Source organism: Octopus bimaculoides, chromosome 14 (assembly GCF_046866305.1).
Source record: "Octopus bimaculoides isolate indiv1 chromosome 14, ASM4686630v1, whole genome shotgun sequence".
In the NCBI taxonomy this organism is placed as follows: Eukaryota; Metazoa; Mollusca; class Cephalopoda; order Octopoda; family Octopodidae; genus Octopus; species Octopus bimaculoides.
This window is the reverse complement of record NC_142941.1, coordinates 17,121,897-17,138,626: the sequence shown is the minus strand read 5'-3', so window position 1 is coordinate 17,138,626 and position 16,730 is coordinate 17,121,897. Positions and strand designations below refer to the sequence as shown.

General features: G+C 36.6%; 1 protein-coding gene and 1 non-coding gene across 2 annotated transcripts in view; one reads left to right on the top strand and one right to left on the bottom strand.

The window, feature by feature from the left end:
- The window catches only part of LOC106881673 (CDK2-associated and cullin domain-containing protein 1), a 52,541-nt gene extending 38,343 nt beyond the window's left edge, over positions 1-14,198 (bottom strand). Inside the window, exons 1-2 of the mRNA XM_089362431.1 lie at positions 14,058-14,198; positions 13,528-13,968 (exon numbers count right to left, since the gene is read on the bottom strand). Coding sequence (XP_089218557.1) covers positions 13,528-13,909 — 382 coding nt within the window. The 5' untranslated portion in view covers positions 13,910-13,968; positions 14,058-14,198. The remainder of the gene's footprint in view (positions 1-13,527; positions 13,969-14,057) is intronic.
- A 779-nt stretch (positions 14,199-14,977) lies between these two features.
- LOC128249453 (U4 spliceosomal RNA) lies at positions 14,978-15,114 on the top strand. Its single transcript, XR_008265573.1, has one exon. It is a non-coding gene; the product is annotated as a U4 spliceosomal RNA (small nuclear RNA).
- The last annotated feature ends 1,616 nt before the right edge of the window (positions 15,115-16,730 follow it).

Below are 16,730 nucleotides of genomic sequence, written 5' to 3'. Positions count from 1 at the left end.
GCATCCATTCCACATTGGCATTTGGAAAGGCTGATCATGAAGGAGTGATGCTACAGCTGTGAAAATTTCCAAGCATTAATTCAGCCTCTTCTTATTAATAACTGCATTGTTTCTTTCCAGGTAAACTGACATCTGACTGTTCAAAGAATACTTCTAGAAGTGACTTCTCTTGAAAATTGACAAAATCTAGCATTGTATCATTATCAAGTTCCTGCAGAAAAAGGCATTAGCCCCCTCAATAACATTCATGCTGACATGGATGCTACATTAGGGGATAATGCTCCAGCTTTATCAACAGTGCAAAAGTGAACAGCTGAATTTAAAATGGAGATGACCCAAGGTCTGGACATCCTGTAATTGTGATCACCAAGGTAAACATTGATCATTTTCACCACATGGTGATGGATGACAGGCAATTGACCATAAATCAGATAGCCAATGCTATTAGCATATCCTGTGAGAGAGGTGAGAATATTCTGCACAATGAACTTGGCATGATGAAGGTTTCTGCTTGGTGGCAAAAAGCGCATCAGGCTGATCACATCATGCGAAAATCTGACATTGTTTGAGGCAGATCTAGCTGGTTAACTTGAACGTTTCCTAACCCAGGATGAGTCTTGGGTTCATCACTTTGAGCCAGAGATAAAGAGACAATCCATCTGCCCCAAAGATGGCCAATGTTGTTTCATTTGCAGGGAAGGTGATGGCTTCAGTTGATGGCACTGTGGTTAGTGAATATCTGCAAAAGGACCACACCATCAATGGAGAGTACTATATCAACTTGCTGAGGCAATTACAAAAAGTTATCAAGACAAAATGCCCAGAAAAACTGATGAAAGGGTTCTTATTTCATCAGGACAATGCTCCAGCACATAAGTCCTTGGTTTCAATTATTGTGGCTTTGAACTGATTGATCACCCTCCCTATTGTACTGGTTTGGCCCCATCTGACTATCATCTGTTCCCCAACATGAAAAAACACTTGGCTGGGAACTAATATTGCAGTGATGATGATCTTTATATCAGCTGTTGATGACTTTTTTGACCAACAAGATGCAAGCTTCTTCACCAATGGGATCCAAACACTGCAACACTGATGGAAGAAGTGTGTGGGCAGCAAAGGAGACTATGTTGAAAAATAAAACTCATTTGGTCACATTCCATGAAAGTATCTTGATCAGCCTGCGAACTTTTCAGCTGACCCTTAAATCTATTAACCATGAAAAGAAATAAATAAAAGTACATTTCAGGGATACAATATCAAAGGCATAATCAAAAACTTAATTTATTTAGCAAATATTTTCTTTCTTTAAATTCTCCAATCATCAAATATTTTCCTTCTTTTCTTTCAACACAAATGTAAACATACTAAGTGATTAACGAGCTAAATTTTAATAAATCAAAAGCAGATTTGTGCACTTGCTTATTTCCCATTGCCTTCCTTCTTTCATTGCATAATCCCAACATATAAATCCAGCCTTTTAATTATTTGGTATACTCTTACTCTTTTACTTGTTTCAGTCATTTGACTGCGGCCATGCTGGAGCACCGCCTTTAGTCGAGCAAATCGATCCCAGGACTTATTCTTTGTCAGCCTAGTATTCTATCAGTCTCTTTTGCCGAACCGCTAAGTTACGGGGACGTAAGCACACCAGCATCGGTTGTCAAGCGATGTTGGGGGGACAAACACAGACACAAACATATACACACACATACATATATATATATATTCATATACATATATACGATAGGCTTCTTTCAGTTTCTGTCTACAAAATCCACTCACAAGGCTTTGGTCGGCTCGAGGCTATAGTAGAAGACACTTGCCCAAGGTGCCACACAGTGGGACTGAACCCGGAACCATGTGGTTGGTAAGCAAGCTACTTACCACACAGCCACTCCTGCTTACATTTGTATTAAAAGAAAAAGAAAAATATTCAATAATGAAAGAATTTTAACTCTTCAACATTCAGATTACTCTGTTAAATGTAATGCTTATTCATTTACACCGTTTTGAATTGACCACACATTATCTTATAACTTTTGAGGTTTTAAAGACGTGATTGTTACTTTTAGAATTACACTGTAGTATAGATGTGAGAGTCTAGACCTGACCAGTTTGAGCATAAAATAGATAGAACATTTTGACTGGATATGGCTGGTTTAAATGCTAAAGGGTTAAAATTGGAAATAATTGATAAGTAAACCATATCATTTTCACTTATGTCAGCATCATATCCCTGCAACACACTTCGATTATTATTATTTTCTTTTTATTTGCAAGTATACATGCTCACCATATCTCACTTGCCTTAGTTATTCTGATGTAACATAATAAAAAAAAGTAAATATGTTATGTTACTCAAATAAACTCTCTTTTAAAACTGTAAACAAATGTTTTCATATTTCAAATTCAATGTTTTGAGTATTCAGCCTTTTAAGCTTTAGGTAGTCTGATTTGTAGGGCATTTGGAATTTGGCCTTATAAGTGGCACCAATACACACACACACACACACACACACACACACACACACACACACACACACACACACACACACACACACACACACACACACACACACACTCATATTGGGTCATCTGATAAATAATGCGGTTTTTTTTAATTCCATGAACTAAAAGTCAGGTAATAATTTTACCTTGTCCTTATTCTTAGTGCAAGTTCTGAAGAGTGCAGTTTGATTTTAATAGTTATTTTTTCAAAGCTATAATGGAAGTGACAAAAGAGCATATGTGGCATATTTTGCTTTATGAGTTCAATAAAAACAACAATGCAACAGAAAGTGTGAGGAATATTAAGGCAGTATATGGGGATCGGACAATAAGTATAAGCCAGTGTCAGCAGTGGTTCCAGAAATTCTGAGCCGGAAACTACAGCCTAGAAAACGAGCCTCATCTTGGAAGATCTGTAGAGCTTGATGAGGATGTCCTGCAAACCCTGGTGGAACAAAATCCCATTGTAACTGTTGAGGAACTAGCAGAGAAGCTTGGATTTGGTCATTCAACCATTCATCAACACCTGCATGCCATTGGAAAAGTCAGAAAATTGGGTCAACGGGTTCCTCACAAATTTTCCAGGTCTAATTGCACGCAGAGAGTGAATGTGTACTCTTCTTTGCTGTCACGTCTCACAAATGAACTATTTTTGGACCAAATAGTGACTGGTGACAAGAAATGGGTTCTCTATAAAAATGTCAAGTGCCGAAGACAGTGGGTAGGGAAAGGAGAAACACCGGCACCCCAGGCTAAAGAATGTCTTCACCCACATAAAGTGTTGTTATCTGTTTGGTGGGATATGAAAGGTTTAGTCCACTTTGAAGTTTTAAACCCAAACCAAACAAAACAAAGGCGATCTACTGCAAGCAGCTTGAGCGGAAGAAAAATTACCATCTTTGGTTTCAAGACGAAAGGTGTTTTTCCATCAAAGGCTGGAGCAGTTTGAATGGAAAACAATGCTCCACCCACCATATTCGCCGGACATTGCCTCATCTGATTATCATTTATTCTGCAGCCTTCAAAATCATTTGGGTATAAAAAATATGAATTCTGTAGATGAGGTCAGAATAGTATTGGAGGAGTATTTTTCGTAACGGACAAGTGAATTTTGGAAGAGGAGTGTTGCAAGCCTACCAGACAGATGGAAGAGTATTGTAGAAAATGGAAGAGTATTGTAGAAAATGGAAGAGTATTGTAGAAAATGGAAGAGTATTGTAGAAAATGGAAGAGTATTGTAGAAAATGGAAGAGGGTATATTTTAGTTGTAATGTTATTATCAGTCCAAATATGCTTGAGGCATGTTCAAACCAGTGAACAAGCTACTCTCTGTGTTTTGTCACGGAAAATATATTCTGTTTGTTGACAATATGGTGTGTATACACCTAGATCAGCTCGCAGCACCACTAATATACTTTAAATTAAAAAACAACTTTATCTTAATTTTGAAAAATAAAAGAAGTATTAAAAAATGCATTATTTATGAGATGACCCAATATATATATATATATATATATATATATATATATATATATATATATATATATATATTTTAGATGTAATACTTTATAAATGCAAGCACCTGTATATGCCAGATAGTGGCCGGGGTGAAAGGATGAATTTACGTTTTTAATTTATATATGTATATATATATATATATATATATATATATATATATATATACATATATATACATATATATACATATATATATATACATGTCCTAGTATTGGTTTCAGTCATTTGACTGCACAAGCTGGAGCACCAACTTCAAGGGTTTAATCAATAATATAGACATCAGTATTTAGTTTTTTAAGTTATTGATTATTATTTGTCAAACTGCTAAGTTATGGGACACAATTTGATGTAAATACAAACACAGGCGATGTAAATACAGACATGGACACACACACACACACACTTACACACTCAATGGGATTCCATACAATTTCTGTCTATCCAGGACAATTGCCCAAGGTGCAACACAGGGGAACTGAACCTGAAATTGTGTGGTTGGGAAAGAAACACCTTAACCACACAACCTCATGTGTGTGTGTGTGTGTGTGTGTGTGTGTGTGTGTGTGTGTGTGTGTGTGTGCATGCACACACGCACACACAGCTGTATGGTTAAGTGGCTTGCTTCAGAACAATGCAGCTTTGGATTCAGTCCTGCTTTGTGACACTTTGAGCAAGCATCTTCTACTGTAGACTTGAATTGTGCTTACATATATTGTTCAGTAAATATACTTTAGTAATTAAACCAAGAGCACTGCTCTTTAAAACTTTACAGTATTTGCTTTGCACTGAGTGACAGACAATGCATGAGAAAGCAATGAATCTAGGACTGGTTCAGTAAAAATCTATAGCAAATGACGTGAATGTTCACAGCATGGCATGTGTTTATTGGTAGTACTCAAAATAACAATATTGAGTTAGCTTGGCTGTTTTGCTTCATACTTTTGCTTGATGGGGCTGGGGTCATTCCAAGTTAGTGGTCCCAGAGGCATCACCATGTGTAGAGTTGACCAGGTCCACTAGTGCTCTCCATTGCAGATGGCTGCTGTCTAATGACAAAACATAAGATAAATCATAAAGATGTGTGTGTGTGGGGGGGGGGGGGGAGTGTTAAGAAGTCTGCTTCACAACCACATGATCTTAGGTTCAGTCCCACTGTGCAGCACCTTGGGGGAATGTCTTCTATTACTTAGTGATGACCAAGCCTAAAATAAAACTAGTAGATTGAAATTGCATAGGAGCCTGTTGTATACATTATATACATACATAGGCACAGACATGGTTGTGTGGTAAGAAGCTTGCTTCCCAACCACATGGTTCTGGGTTCAGTCCCACTGTGTGACATTTTGGGCAAGTGTCTTCTACTGTAGCCTCAGCCTGACCAAAGGTCCATGAGTGGATTTGGTAGATAGAAATTTTGGTAGATAGAAACTTAAAATGTGTGTGTGTGTGTGTGTTTCTGTCTGTGTTTGCCCCACCACCACTTGACAACTGGTTTTGGTGTGTTTATGTCCTCATAACTTAGCGGTTCAGCAAGAGAGACCAATAGGATAATTACTAGGCTTAAAAATAAGTCCTGGGGTTGATTTGTTCAACTAAAACCCTTCAAGACAGTGCCCCAGCATGACCACAGTCAAATGACTGAAACAAGAAAAAGATAAAAGACACATATAATGTGCTTCCTGGCAGTTTCCTAAAGTAGTGGCAATTACCTTAAGATGCTTGTATCCCTTTCTCTCAAAATGAAGATAATTTCAATAAATCAAGAATTTATCTTGGATGGCATTTAGGATACCTTTCTTTGTTCTTGTTATCTCGCCATTGGCCAAACTGATTTTTTAAAACTCATTTTCATTGTATGTGTTTTTTTTTTCTTATAGGTGCAGGCATGGCTGTGTGGTAAGAAGCTTGCTTTCCAACCACATGATTCCAGGTTCAGTCCCATTGTGTGGCACCTTGGATGAGTATCTTCTATTATAGCCTCAAGCTGACCAAAGCCTTGTGAGTGGATTTCGTAGATGGAAACTGAAAGAACCCTGCCATGTGTATATATATATATATATATATATATATATATATCATCATAAATATACAGGGATTAGCAATTGAGTTGCTTCTCCAACATACTGAAAATTCAGAAATAGCAGTCAAAGAACTACTGATTCCAAACTACAAATTTTTCCATTCACTTAACCATGAAACGATTCGTATCCAATTAACTAAAGGCTTGGTTTGTTTACGATTTTCCCTCCGGTTTTTTGTTCTATGTGTGCCATAAATATCGCCATCCACTTTAGAGAAAAATTTGTAGTTTGGAATCAGTAGTTCTTTGACTGCTATTTCTGAATTTTCAGTATGTTGGAGAAGCAACTCAATTGCTAATCCCTGTATATTTATGATGATAAATAGTTCTACCGATAAAGGTTTTTTTCATACTGAACTACTTGGCAAAATTGTTAATTATTAATTCTATTATTAATTGACGATTCTCTGCCCTTATTCTTGTATATATATACACACACACACATACATACATACACACATACATACATACATACATACATACATACATCATCATTGTTTAACGTCTGCTTTCCATGCTAGCATGGGTTGGACGATTTGACTGAGGACTGGTGAACCAGATGGCTACACCAGGATCCAATCTGATTTGGCAGAGTTTCTACAGCTGGATGCCCTTCCTAACGCCAACCACTCTGAGAGTGTAGTGGTTGCTTTTATGTGCCACTGGCACGAAGGCCAGTCAGGCGGTACTGGCAATAGCCAACGTTCAAAATGGTGTATTTTATGTGCCACCTGCACAGGAGCCAGTCCAGCGGCACTGGCAACGATCTCACTCAAATGTCTTTACACATGCCAGGAAGACGATGCCTGGCACAGGTGCCAGGAAGACGATGCCGGGCACAGGTGCCAGGAAGACGATGCCGGGCACAGGTGCCATCTCGATTTTGCTTTCGTTTGCCCCAACAGGCATTAGTCAATATACACACACATACTGTGATTTATATATACTAGCTAGGTATATATACTAGCTAGGGTTTCAAAAATTGGTACTTATCAAACTTGAGTTAAACCTTGGTAAGTGCCAACTCACAAAACTCTTGGCTGGAATCACTCTGTTGCTTCTGCTAAATATTGATATTAATATTGGTTTCAAATTTTGGCACAAGGCCAGCAACTTCTGTGGAGGGGTAAGTCGATTATATTAACCCCAGTACTCAACTGGTAGTTATTTTATTGACATCATAAGGATGACAGGTAAAGTTGACTTCAGTGGAATTTGAACTCAGAACATACAGACAGACAAAATGCCACTAAGCATTTTGCTTGGCATGCTAACGATTCTGCCAGCTTGCCACCTATATTAATATTAATATATATATATATATATGTATATATATATATATATATATATATATATATATATATATATATATATATATTGATAGAAAGGACAACAAAAGAAAGAAAGAGACCTCGATATGATGTAAATAGAGGAATTTATCTGTAAAAATATGTGACACTTATTCGGTAGCCATGATAAAACTCCAAGAGTCATTTTTCACAGGAATTTTCAATGACCGGACAACTGAAGAGATGTTGGCATGGGTTCCCACGCCGGCGTCTGAAACTATATTGACTAGACTATCAGATGTTATACACTGCTGGCCACAAAGCATTTCCTTGCACTGTTGTAACTTTTGATTGATGTCACTATGCTAGTTAGGCAAGCAAGTCAACATTTCCCCTGAACAAAATACCAGTCGATCGCAGGGGTTACCCATTAACAGCTGAGTGAACTGAAGCAACATGAAATGAAGTGTCTTGCTCAAGGATACAACACTCCACCAGTCTGGAAATCAAAACCATCATTTTACATTTGTTAATGCAATATCATAACCATATTTCATCTGGTTATGCTAACAATTATGCCAATTCACTGTCTTAGACTTGTATATTATTGATATCATAAGAATTTATAAACTTCACAAGAACAAGAAATAATTCATTTTTTGCAATGTTGGACCTTGAAGCAGATAAGCTAGCAGTTGAGGCAGAATCAGCAAGATGACAGACAAAATCCCTGGAGTACTTAACCACATCTCTTGGTATTCTGAGTTCAGATCTCACTGAAGCCAACTTTGTCTGCCTTCCTTTCGGTGTCAATAAAATAAGTACCAGTCAAGTACTGATGTCAACTCGACCATACCCACCCACAAGTTTCTGGTATTGTACCAATGTTAGAAATCCTTATCATTCAAGGGATTACTTCACAAACCAAATTTTTCTTTTATAATTACACTCATCATATATATCCCACCTCAATGAAGGAGCCTCTAAAATGCTTGCTCCTCCTGTTAGTAAAGACAACAAAACCACTCCCAGACAGAACCAGACAACCTTAAAAAAGCAAAGTGCATATAAAGCAACTTACTAACATAATTAACAATGTGTCCCAATTTCTCTATTTACCTACCCCGAACCCACATGCCACCACCTTCAACATGCCAATTAAAAGCAGTTTCACTATTAAGGTACTTTCCCTATGTCAGTATTTTGTGAAAGCACTAAAAGGTGGGTTATTGTGTTGGCTGAATACTGAATAGAAATTAACACAAGTTCAAACGTCTGAGAATAACTTGTAGTTAGCTTGTTAAAAAATATACATTAGCGACAGAGGCAGTATTAATATCAAGAGGTAATATTTATACCCACTTAAATGCAGATGTTCTATTAGAAAACACTATACTGTGGTTTGAAGCTAATATATGTGTGTATGTGTGTGTATACCAGATTAACCATATAAATGTGAAACAAGGTGGAAAAAACAGTACTCGAATACTGGAGATAGAGTAATATGTTTTATTAAGAAAGTATATGTATATACATATCTTATATATAAATGGCAATTTCTGTCTGTCAATCTTTTACCATCTTGCTGTCTATACCAGTGAATCAATCTTCACGAAACTTTGCATACATGTTAAACTAACATCCAGTTCAATTATAGGCTAACTGGATTTCAATAAAAATCGATAATGGTCCCCCTGCAGGGTTTGGGCTATTATATGATAAAATGAGAAGGGTGCAAAGAGGTTGAGGGAAATGTGGTGGCATAATGAGGGTGGCTGATATCAGCATTGGGATTGATGTAATCAACTACCCAACTCCCACAAAATTTCAGCCCTTGAACCAAAATTTGAAATCAATATTTGAATGGGTGTTAAGGTGGTATCCTGGCTGAATCGTTTGCATGCTAGACAAAATGCTTAGCAGCATTTTTTCCAGCTTTACACTCTCAGTTCAAATTAAACCGAGGTCGACTTTGCCTTTCATCTTTTTTGGGTCAATAAAATATGTAGCAGTTGAGCATTGGGATTGATGTAATCAACTATCCCCCTTCCCCAAAATTTCAGGCCTTGTGCTTATTAGTAGAAATGATTGTTTGAATGGGTGTTACAAAAATCAGGGTGAACTGATACTTGCAAAGTTCTATTATAGAACTGTAGAGTCATTAGCATGCCAGACAAAATACCCAGAGGCATTTCTTCTAATTTTTTACATTCTGAGTTCAAATGCCACCAAGACTGACTTTACCTTTCATCCATTTAGGGTCAATAAAATCAGTACCAGTCAAGTAGTGGAAATGGAGGTGGGGGGGGGGGGGTGTCAATGTAATTGATTAACACCTTTCCCTCTAAAATTGTTGTTCACGTGCCAAAGTTTGAAACATTATTACTACTATAAAGTACAAGTCAAGTACTGGAGTTGATGGTGTATCAACAAACCCCCCTCTCCTCAAAATTACTGGCTGGCTTTGAGTATAAATAGAAATGACTATCATTATTATTATTATTATTATTATTATTATTATTAGACATTTGAGTGAGATCGTTGCCAGTACCGCTGGACTGGCTCCTGTGCAGGTGGCACATAAAATACACCATTTTGAGCATGGCCGTTGCCAGTACCGCCTTACTGGCCTTCGTGCTGGTGGCACGTAAAAGCACCCACTACACTCTCGGAGTGGTTGGCGTTAGGAAGGGCATCCAGCTGTAGAAACTCTGCCAAATCAGATTGGAGCCTGGTGTAGCCACCTGGTCCACCAGTCCTCAGTCAAATCGTCCAACCCATGCTAGCAGGGAAAGCGGACGTTAAACGATGATGATGATGATATTATTATCATTAGAATTTTGGGCTGTTTTGCAGCATTTGTTCAAGATTTTTATGTCCTGAGTTCAAATTCTGCCGAGGTCAACTTTGTCTTTCATCCATTAGTGGCAGATAAAATAAGTACCAGTTGAGCACTGGGATCGATATAATCGGCTAGCACCTTTCCCCCAAATTTCAGCACTTGTACCTATAGTAGATAAAAATCAAGATGGCAAGCTGGCAGAATCGTTAGCATGCTGGGTAAACTGCTTAGCAGTATTTCATCTGTTTTTGTGTTCTGAGTTTAAATTCCACCAAGGTTGACTTTGCCTTTTATCCTTTCAGGTTGAATTAAACACCAGTTGAAGACTGGAGTTGATGTAATTGACTTACCCACTTCCCCAAAATTACTGGCCTTGTGCCAAAATTTGAAACCAATAATATTATCACTATTATTATTAGGGTAGCGCGCTGGTAGAATTGTTAGCATGTCGGGTACAATGCTTAGCAGCATTCCATTTGTCTTTGTGTTCTGAGTTCAATTTCTGCCAAATTCGGCTTTGCCTTTCATCCTTTTGGTGGGGGTCAATAAAATAAAGTATCAGTTGACGGCTGGGGTTGGTGTAATCAACTTAACCCCTTCCCCAAAGTTGTTGGCCTTGTACCAAAATATGAAACCAATATTATTTCGGGACAGTGGAATGGAGGGAGAATTGATAAAGCATCAGATAAAACGCCATGCATTATTTGTTTCAGCTCATTACATTCTGGGTTCCATTCCTAGTGGAGTTCATTCTGCCTTGCATCCATCCAGGATCCTTAAAATAAGGTACCAGTCAAGTACTGGAGTTGATGCAATCAGCAAATACCCTTTCTTCAAAACCATTACCTTTGAGCCTAAATTAGAAATTATTATTAATATGTTGGATTGGCAGAATCGTTAGAGCACTGGAAAAAAATGCCATGCAGTATTTCTTCTGATTCTTTAACTTCTGGGTTCAAATCTCGCTGGGGTCAATTTTGTCTTCCACCCCCCTGGAATCGATAAAATAAACTACTAGCATGGTACTGGGGATGAAATTATCGACTACCCAGTATCCCCTCAGAAAAAGTTGGCCTTGTGCCTAAATCAGAAATAATAATAACAATAATAATAATAATTATTATTATTCCAAATCCGCTCGGCTTGTATTATATATCACCTTATAATTCATCCAATAATCACACCTCCGCAAATTAGGGTTTGTTTTCTTTGCTATGTTTCCATTGGCAAATAAAGAAACCATTACCATTCTTATTATCGTTATTATAATTATTAACTTTATTTACCGTGACCTCTATGATGTTCTAGCAGTTTGCCATTTAAGGAATAAAATTCCGACGTAAAAAGAAAGAAAAAAATAGATGTTCGAATTGAGAAGTGATTGATACAACTTGTGAGGGTTGGACGATATATGAATTCCTTTTTACGAACGTGGTTGAAATAATTTTTCCTTATTATATATATATATGAAGAAAAATGCCTTTGATTATGTCTATTGTTTCTGAAAATTGTTTAAATCAATGTTAATCGATTTAAAATAGCGCATTAAATATAAACACAAGAGACGGAGAAGCATCGACGCAGATAACGAAAGAAAACAAAGATGTACGTGCAACACACGGAAGATTACATCAATCTTTCGAAGGTAGCTTCCAACAGAATCAAATATAATTACAGTAACTGTATTTAAGTGTGTGTGTGTGTGTGTGTACATACACACACATTCTATGTTGATCGTTTCTTTTTCGGAGATCTGTCAAATGACATTCAACATTGACACTACAGTGGACACTCAATACAAACACACACACAGTGTCAAAGAGAGAAAAGTATTGGGGTTAGAGGGTCGCTTGATGCGATCCTTAACTAATTGGGCTTAGGTTTAGCAAGTACGTAAAAGGAACCCGACACCACCGCCGGCTTTCTGAAATATAGGCTCGGTTATAAGCACTTCATACCAAATACCATTCTTTAAAAAAAAACATTTTTTTAAATGAAATACTTGTAAGAATCTCCGTTTTCTCTCTCTCACACACAAATAAATGTAGTGGATTTTAATGATTTAGGCAATCATATATACCTAAGCATTACTTCTCTCTGTCAGTCACACGACAGACCATCAAGTCTCTCCTATACTTAAACTATAAATGCGCAAAAAGAAAATGTAAACAAATAACATACAAAACAAGGATGAAAACGATCCACTTTTTATGTTTTTAGAACGTTGAAAGAATTTTTAAAACAATGATAAGCGAAGTCAAAGCAGAACTGAGTGCATTTGTTTTAAAATAAAATAATTTCTTATATCGATACAAAACTACACATTTGTTGTTGTTTAGCCCCAAGGCATCATCCCTGATGAGCAGATCGATCTTTGATCAAAAGCATTCTTAACCGTTATCATCGCGTCTTTATTTATTTTGGTAAATGTTTACCTTTATTTTTTCCTTAGACAAAATGTACCCCAGATTGCCTTATCTAACGTCCTTTTCTTTTTTTAAAGACAGTATGATGTGATTTGAGGGATATTCTGTGACCTCATAGACTCCCTCGCTGGTTCGTTAGAGATGTGAGAAATACAATTGAACCTTGTTTTATCTACCTAAGAAGGTGTGAACAATAAAGTCTATAAATCTGAGATTAGAATGCAAAGGAACGAAAATACAAAACAGTTTGGTATCGTACCGTTCCCACTGCTCCACTACACTTAAAACACAAAACATAACAAAATAAGAAACGAACAATAATTAGATTAACTATGATTTCGTTTGATAACATACAAGACATCAGATCTACAGGGGAAATAAATGGGATGCTGTCACATTCATGCATCTCCCAAAGACTTTAGTGAAATGAAGTTGGCTACAATCAAAAATAAAAGCGGGTCTTCGACTTGGCTCACCGGGATCTTGCTCACCTATCATCTCTACATCGTTCGATCGGACTAACGAGAGAGCCCCTAGTCACTAAACTTGTAATAATAGCAGCCAGATCTGTGTCAAATCATTCTGGCTTTCTTAAAAATAAGATGGACATGATGGATAATGTAGACCTAGATACATTGCGTCTGAAAGAAAGACTGAATTATCACGACAGGAACGCTTTTCATCATAGGTCTGTTCAGTTGTACCCATGATCAGAGATGGCTAAACAACATCGTTTGTTACAAACAGATGACAATATAAACATGAAATATGACCACACACACACACACACACATATGTGTGCGTATATATATATATATAATAGTGATAGAGAGTGGGGTGAGAGAAATGTAGTTGACTTACCCATAGTACCAGGTCGCACAAGCGGATTTCCAGGTGACTTTCTTGTGTCATCAGATGTATTCGTAGTGTTAGCGTGCGTCGTTGTACAAGTAGTGCTAGAATTTGATGTCGGCGATGTCGTCTCGTTTTCGGTAAATAGTTCCTCTGCCGATGATGACAACAAAGGGAAATCTGCAGTCTGAGAATATGCCACCATATTTTGGTCCTTGCTTGGAACAGAGGACAATTCAGAGCCAGAGAAGGCTCGATCTTTGTGAATCATCCTCGTGTTAGTTGCATCTACATTTTCACAACGGCTGTGAGTCGAACCTTCACAGCCACTGACTGCATTTCGTTGTAACAGAACCTCCTCCGACATTGCTTCCATCGGTTCTTCGTCCATGGTGATGCAACTCAGTTGTCTTAGGTTTTTTTAAAAGAAATGCAACTAACACACCGACGCTAAAAAAAAAAAAAAAAAAGATTATAGACGAAATTTGAATTACAGTTCCACTAAACTATTGACTCATTCAAATTAGCAGAGCACTCACCAGGTAAGCGAGCCGAATTGAAATCTCGCGTACAACAGACAACCATCTGCGGTCGTTTTATGGCAAATAACTGCCAGGGGAGAAAATCAAAAACCGGCAGATTTACGACAGTCGTCGTAAAATGCACGTTATGTGATTTCCTCAACAATTGACGACGCTAAGAGATTACTTTTAAAACGCTTGACCATTTCCCAAACGCTTATTGATGTTAGAATTCTATATAGTGATTTTATTCTTTCTTAACAAGACTTATTGTTTTTTTTATATATATATAGAAAATAAAAAAATAATACAAATAACTTAGTTGTGATTAAATATGTATTGGATATATATATATAACGTAATTTTATTTTTATCTCATTAATATTTGAAATATATAGGTGATGTTTATTACGTCTATTTCAAAATCTGAGTTTTTGAAATCGCTTTTTTAATTAAAACATTCATGGTGTGTGTGTGTGTGTGTGTGTGTGTTTTACAGGAGTTGTCCAGGGTTTAGTGTTCAACTAAAATTCTCCATAATTTTGGAGGTAAGGACTTTTGCTGGTCTTGTAAATGAATGCTTGAATATGTTGAGGAGCTGGAAACATGAACCCTAATCTGGAAGAATTATCTAGAATCCAAAGGGATTAGCAGTTAATGTGATGGGGTACTAGTTGGCAAACAGAGCATCAGATCTTAGAGATTATTGAAGAAGTAAGGTTTGGTTGACACATAGGAACTTAAAACTGGGAAGGATTGCACAAAAGATTCTGAGATATTTTGGAAAGTTTGATGAGGATAGATAAGTATCTCAGACAAGCTAGAGAACAGAAGTAGATGATGAATCATGAAATGGTTAACTAGATGTACTAAACAGTTTCTTGTCCTCTTCTCTACCTGTCTCCATTGCTGTTCTGCAAGGCTCCATTCCTGAATTCCTTTTCCCGCAAAGGGGAGTACCATAGCTAATGAGGGTTATCCGAGGTATGGTTATTGCTAGTTGAAAACTATGAATTACTTATCCACAACCTTAAAACTATTTGCTGTTGTTCTTACTGTTAGACAAAATATTAGTGATACAGTTCTATATTTAAGAGATGAGGAATTATTTACATTATTTACATTTGATGGATATTTGTCCTCATCTTGTTTGTTGTTAACACAAGACACCTGACGAAGGCTGGAGGGTATATCAGCTGAAACGTTGTGTTAACAACAAACAAGATGAGGACAAATATCTGTCAAATGTAAATAATGTAAATAATGTGAAATATTAGTGGTTTCCTCTTCTGTGATTTTAACCTTTCAGCATTCAGATTACTCTGTCAAATATAATGCTTAAATGGAAGTGGAGAGACAAGTTACTGAAGAGATTGCAAGAGTGCAATGAAATAATTTAACAAAAGACTATATAAATTAATAAAGGACTGAACCAGTGCGTGTGTTTATTACCGGCATAATGCCTCTCCCAAGGTTTAATTGTATAATGCTTAAGTATTCACATCATTTTGAATAAATCATGCATTATTTCATAGCTTTGAGATTTTGACAATGTGATTGTTTATTTTTAAAATGGCACAGTAGGGTAGGTGTAAAAGGCCAGATCTGACCAGTTTAAAGATAAAACGGGTAGAATGTTTTGGCCAGATATGGGCATTTTAAATGCTAAAGGGTTAAACCTGATTGGAGCAATTACAAAGAGTGTAAATGACAAAGAAAAGATACTGTCTCTGACTCTCTCTCTCTCTCAATGTCTTTCAAAAACTAAACACATGCCCTTTCATCATCATCGTCATCAGAAACAGTTTCCTGCATTCAATCCTGCAGCTTGAATTTGATGGTAAAATAGAACATGTTATTTTAAATTTCTGAAACTCATCATTAATATGCATCTTAAGCCTTTTGTTACCATATTTCTGTCACTACTTTTGCTTCTTCACTTCTTTATGCATGATTTCACTTATTGGCTATTTACACCTTTTTTTTTAGTTCTGGCTTCATCCACTTCGTAATCCGATCTTTTAATCCTCTCAAGCCATCAACCCATCATTTTATTCATCGTTTGTTAATTTCTAACCAAAGTAACAACACTGACTCTTCTTCACTCTCAGATAAAGAGCAACAGCCTGAAGCATTAAATTTGTTTCAATTAATTTTGAAGATAATGAAGAATTTAGTAAAATAACTTTCTCATTATTAATCTGGGGTCTAGAACAAATCGGCATAAAATCTTGATGACAGATTATAATTTAGACCACTTTAAAACAGTAAGTTTATGTCATAGAACCTGGGGTGGTCTCAGGTGGGTTGGTATCAAGGGTTAAACCAAATATTGATCAAACCTACAGGTAAATACTAAAACTATAAGAAATTATTTCCCCAGATATGTGCTTTCAAACATATCAGACCCTAATTAGTTGCCATCATAACTATGGTATTATTTTGTGGAGTTATCTTTCTTGTATAAGTTAAAATTTACAGAGACAAACCATGAAATTAGTTTTAACTCTTTTACTGTGGAAATCAGTCGTATATATCAATCCATCTTTTGTTGAAGAATGTCAAGTTTGAAATTATTTTTGGTTGAGATGTGTTTATTGAGTCTGGCAGAAAATAGCAATTCTATTTTTTGGTAGATATTCAACATCATTACCAGAATATGTAAGAAATTTAATTTCACAATTAAAGGGT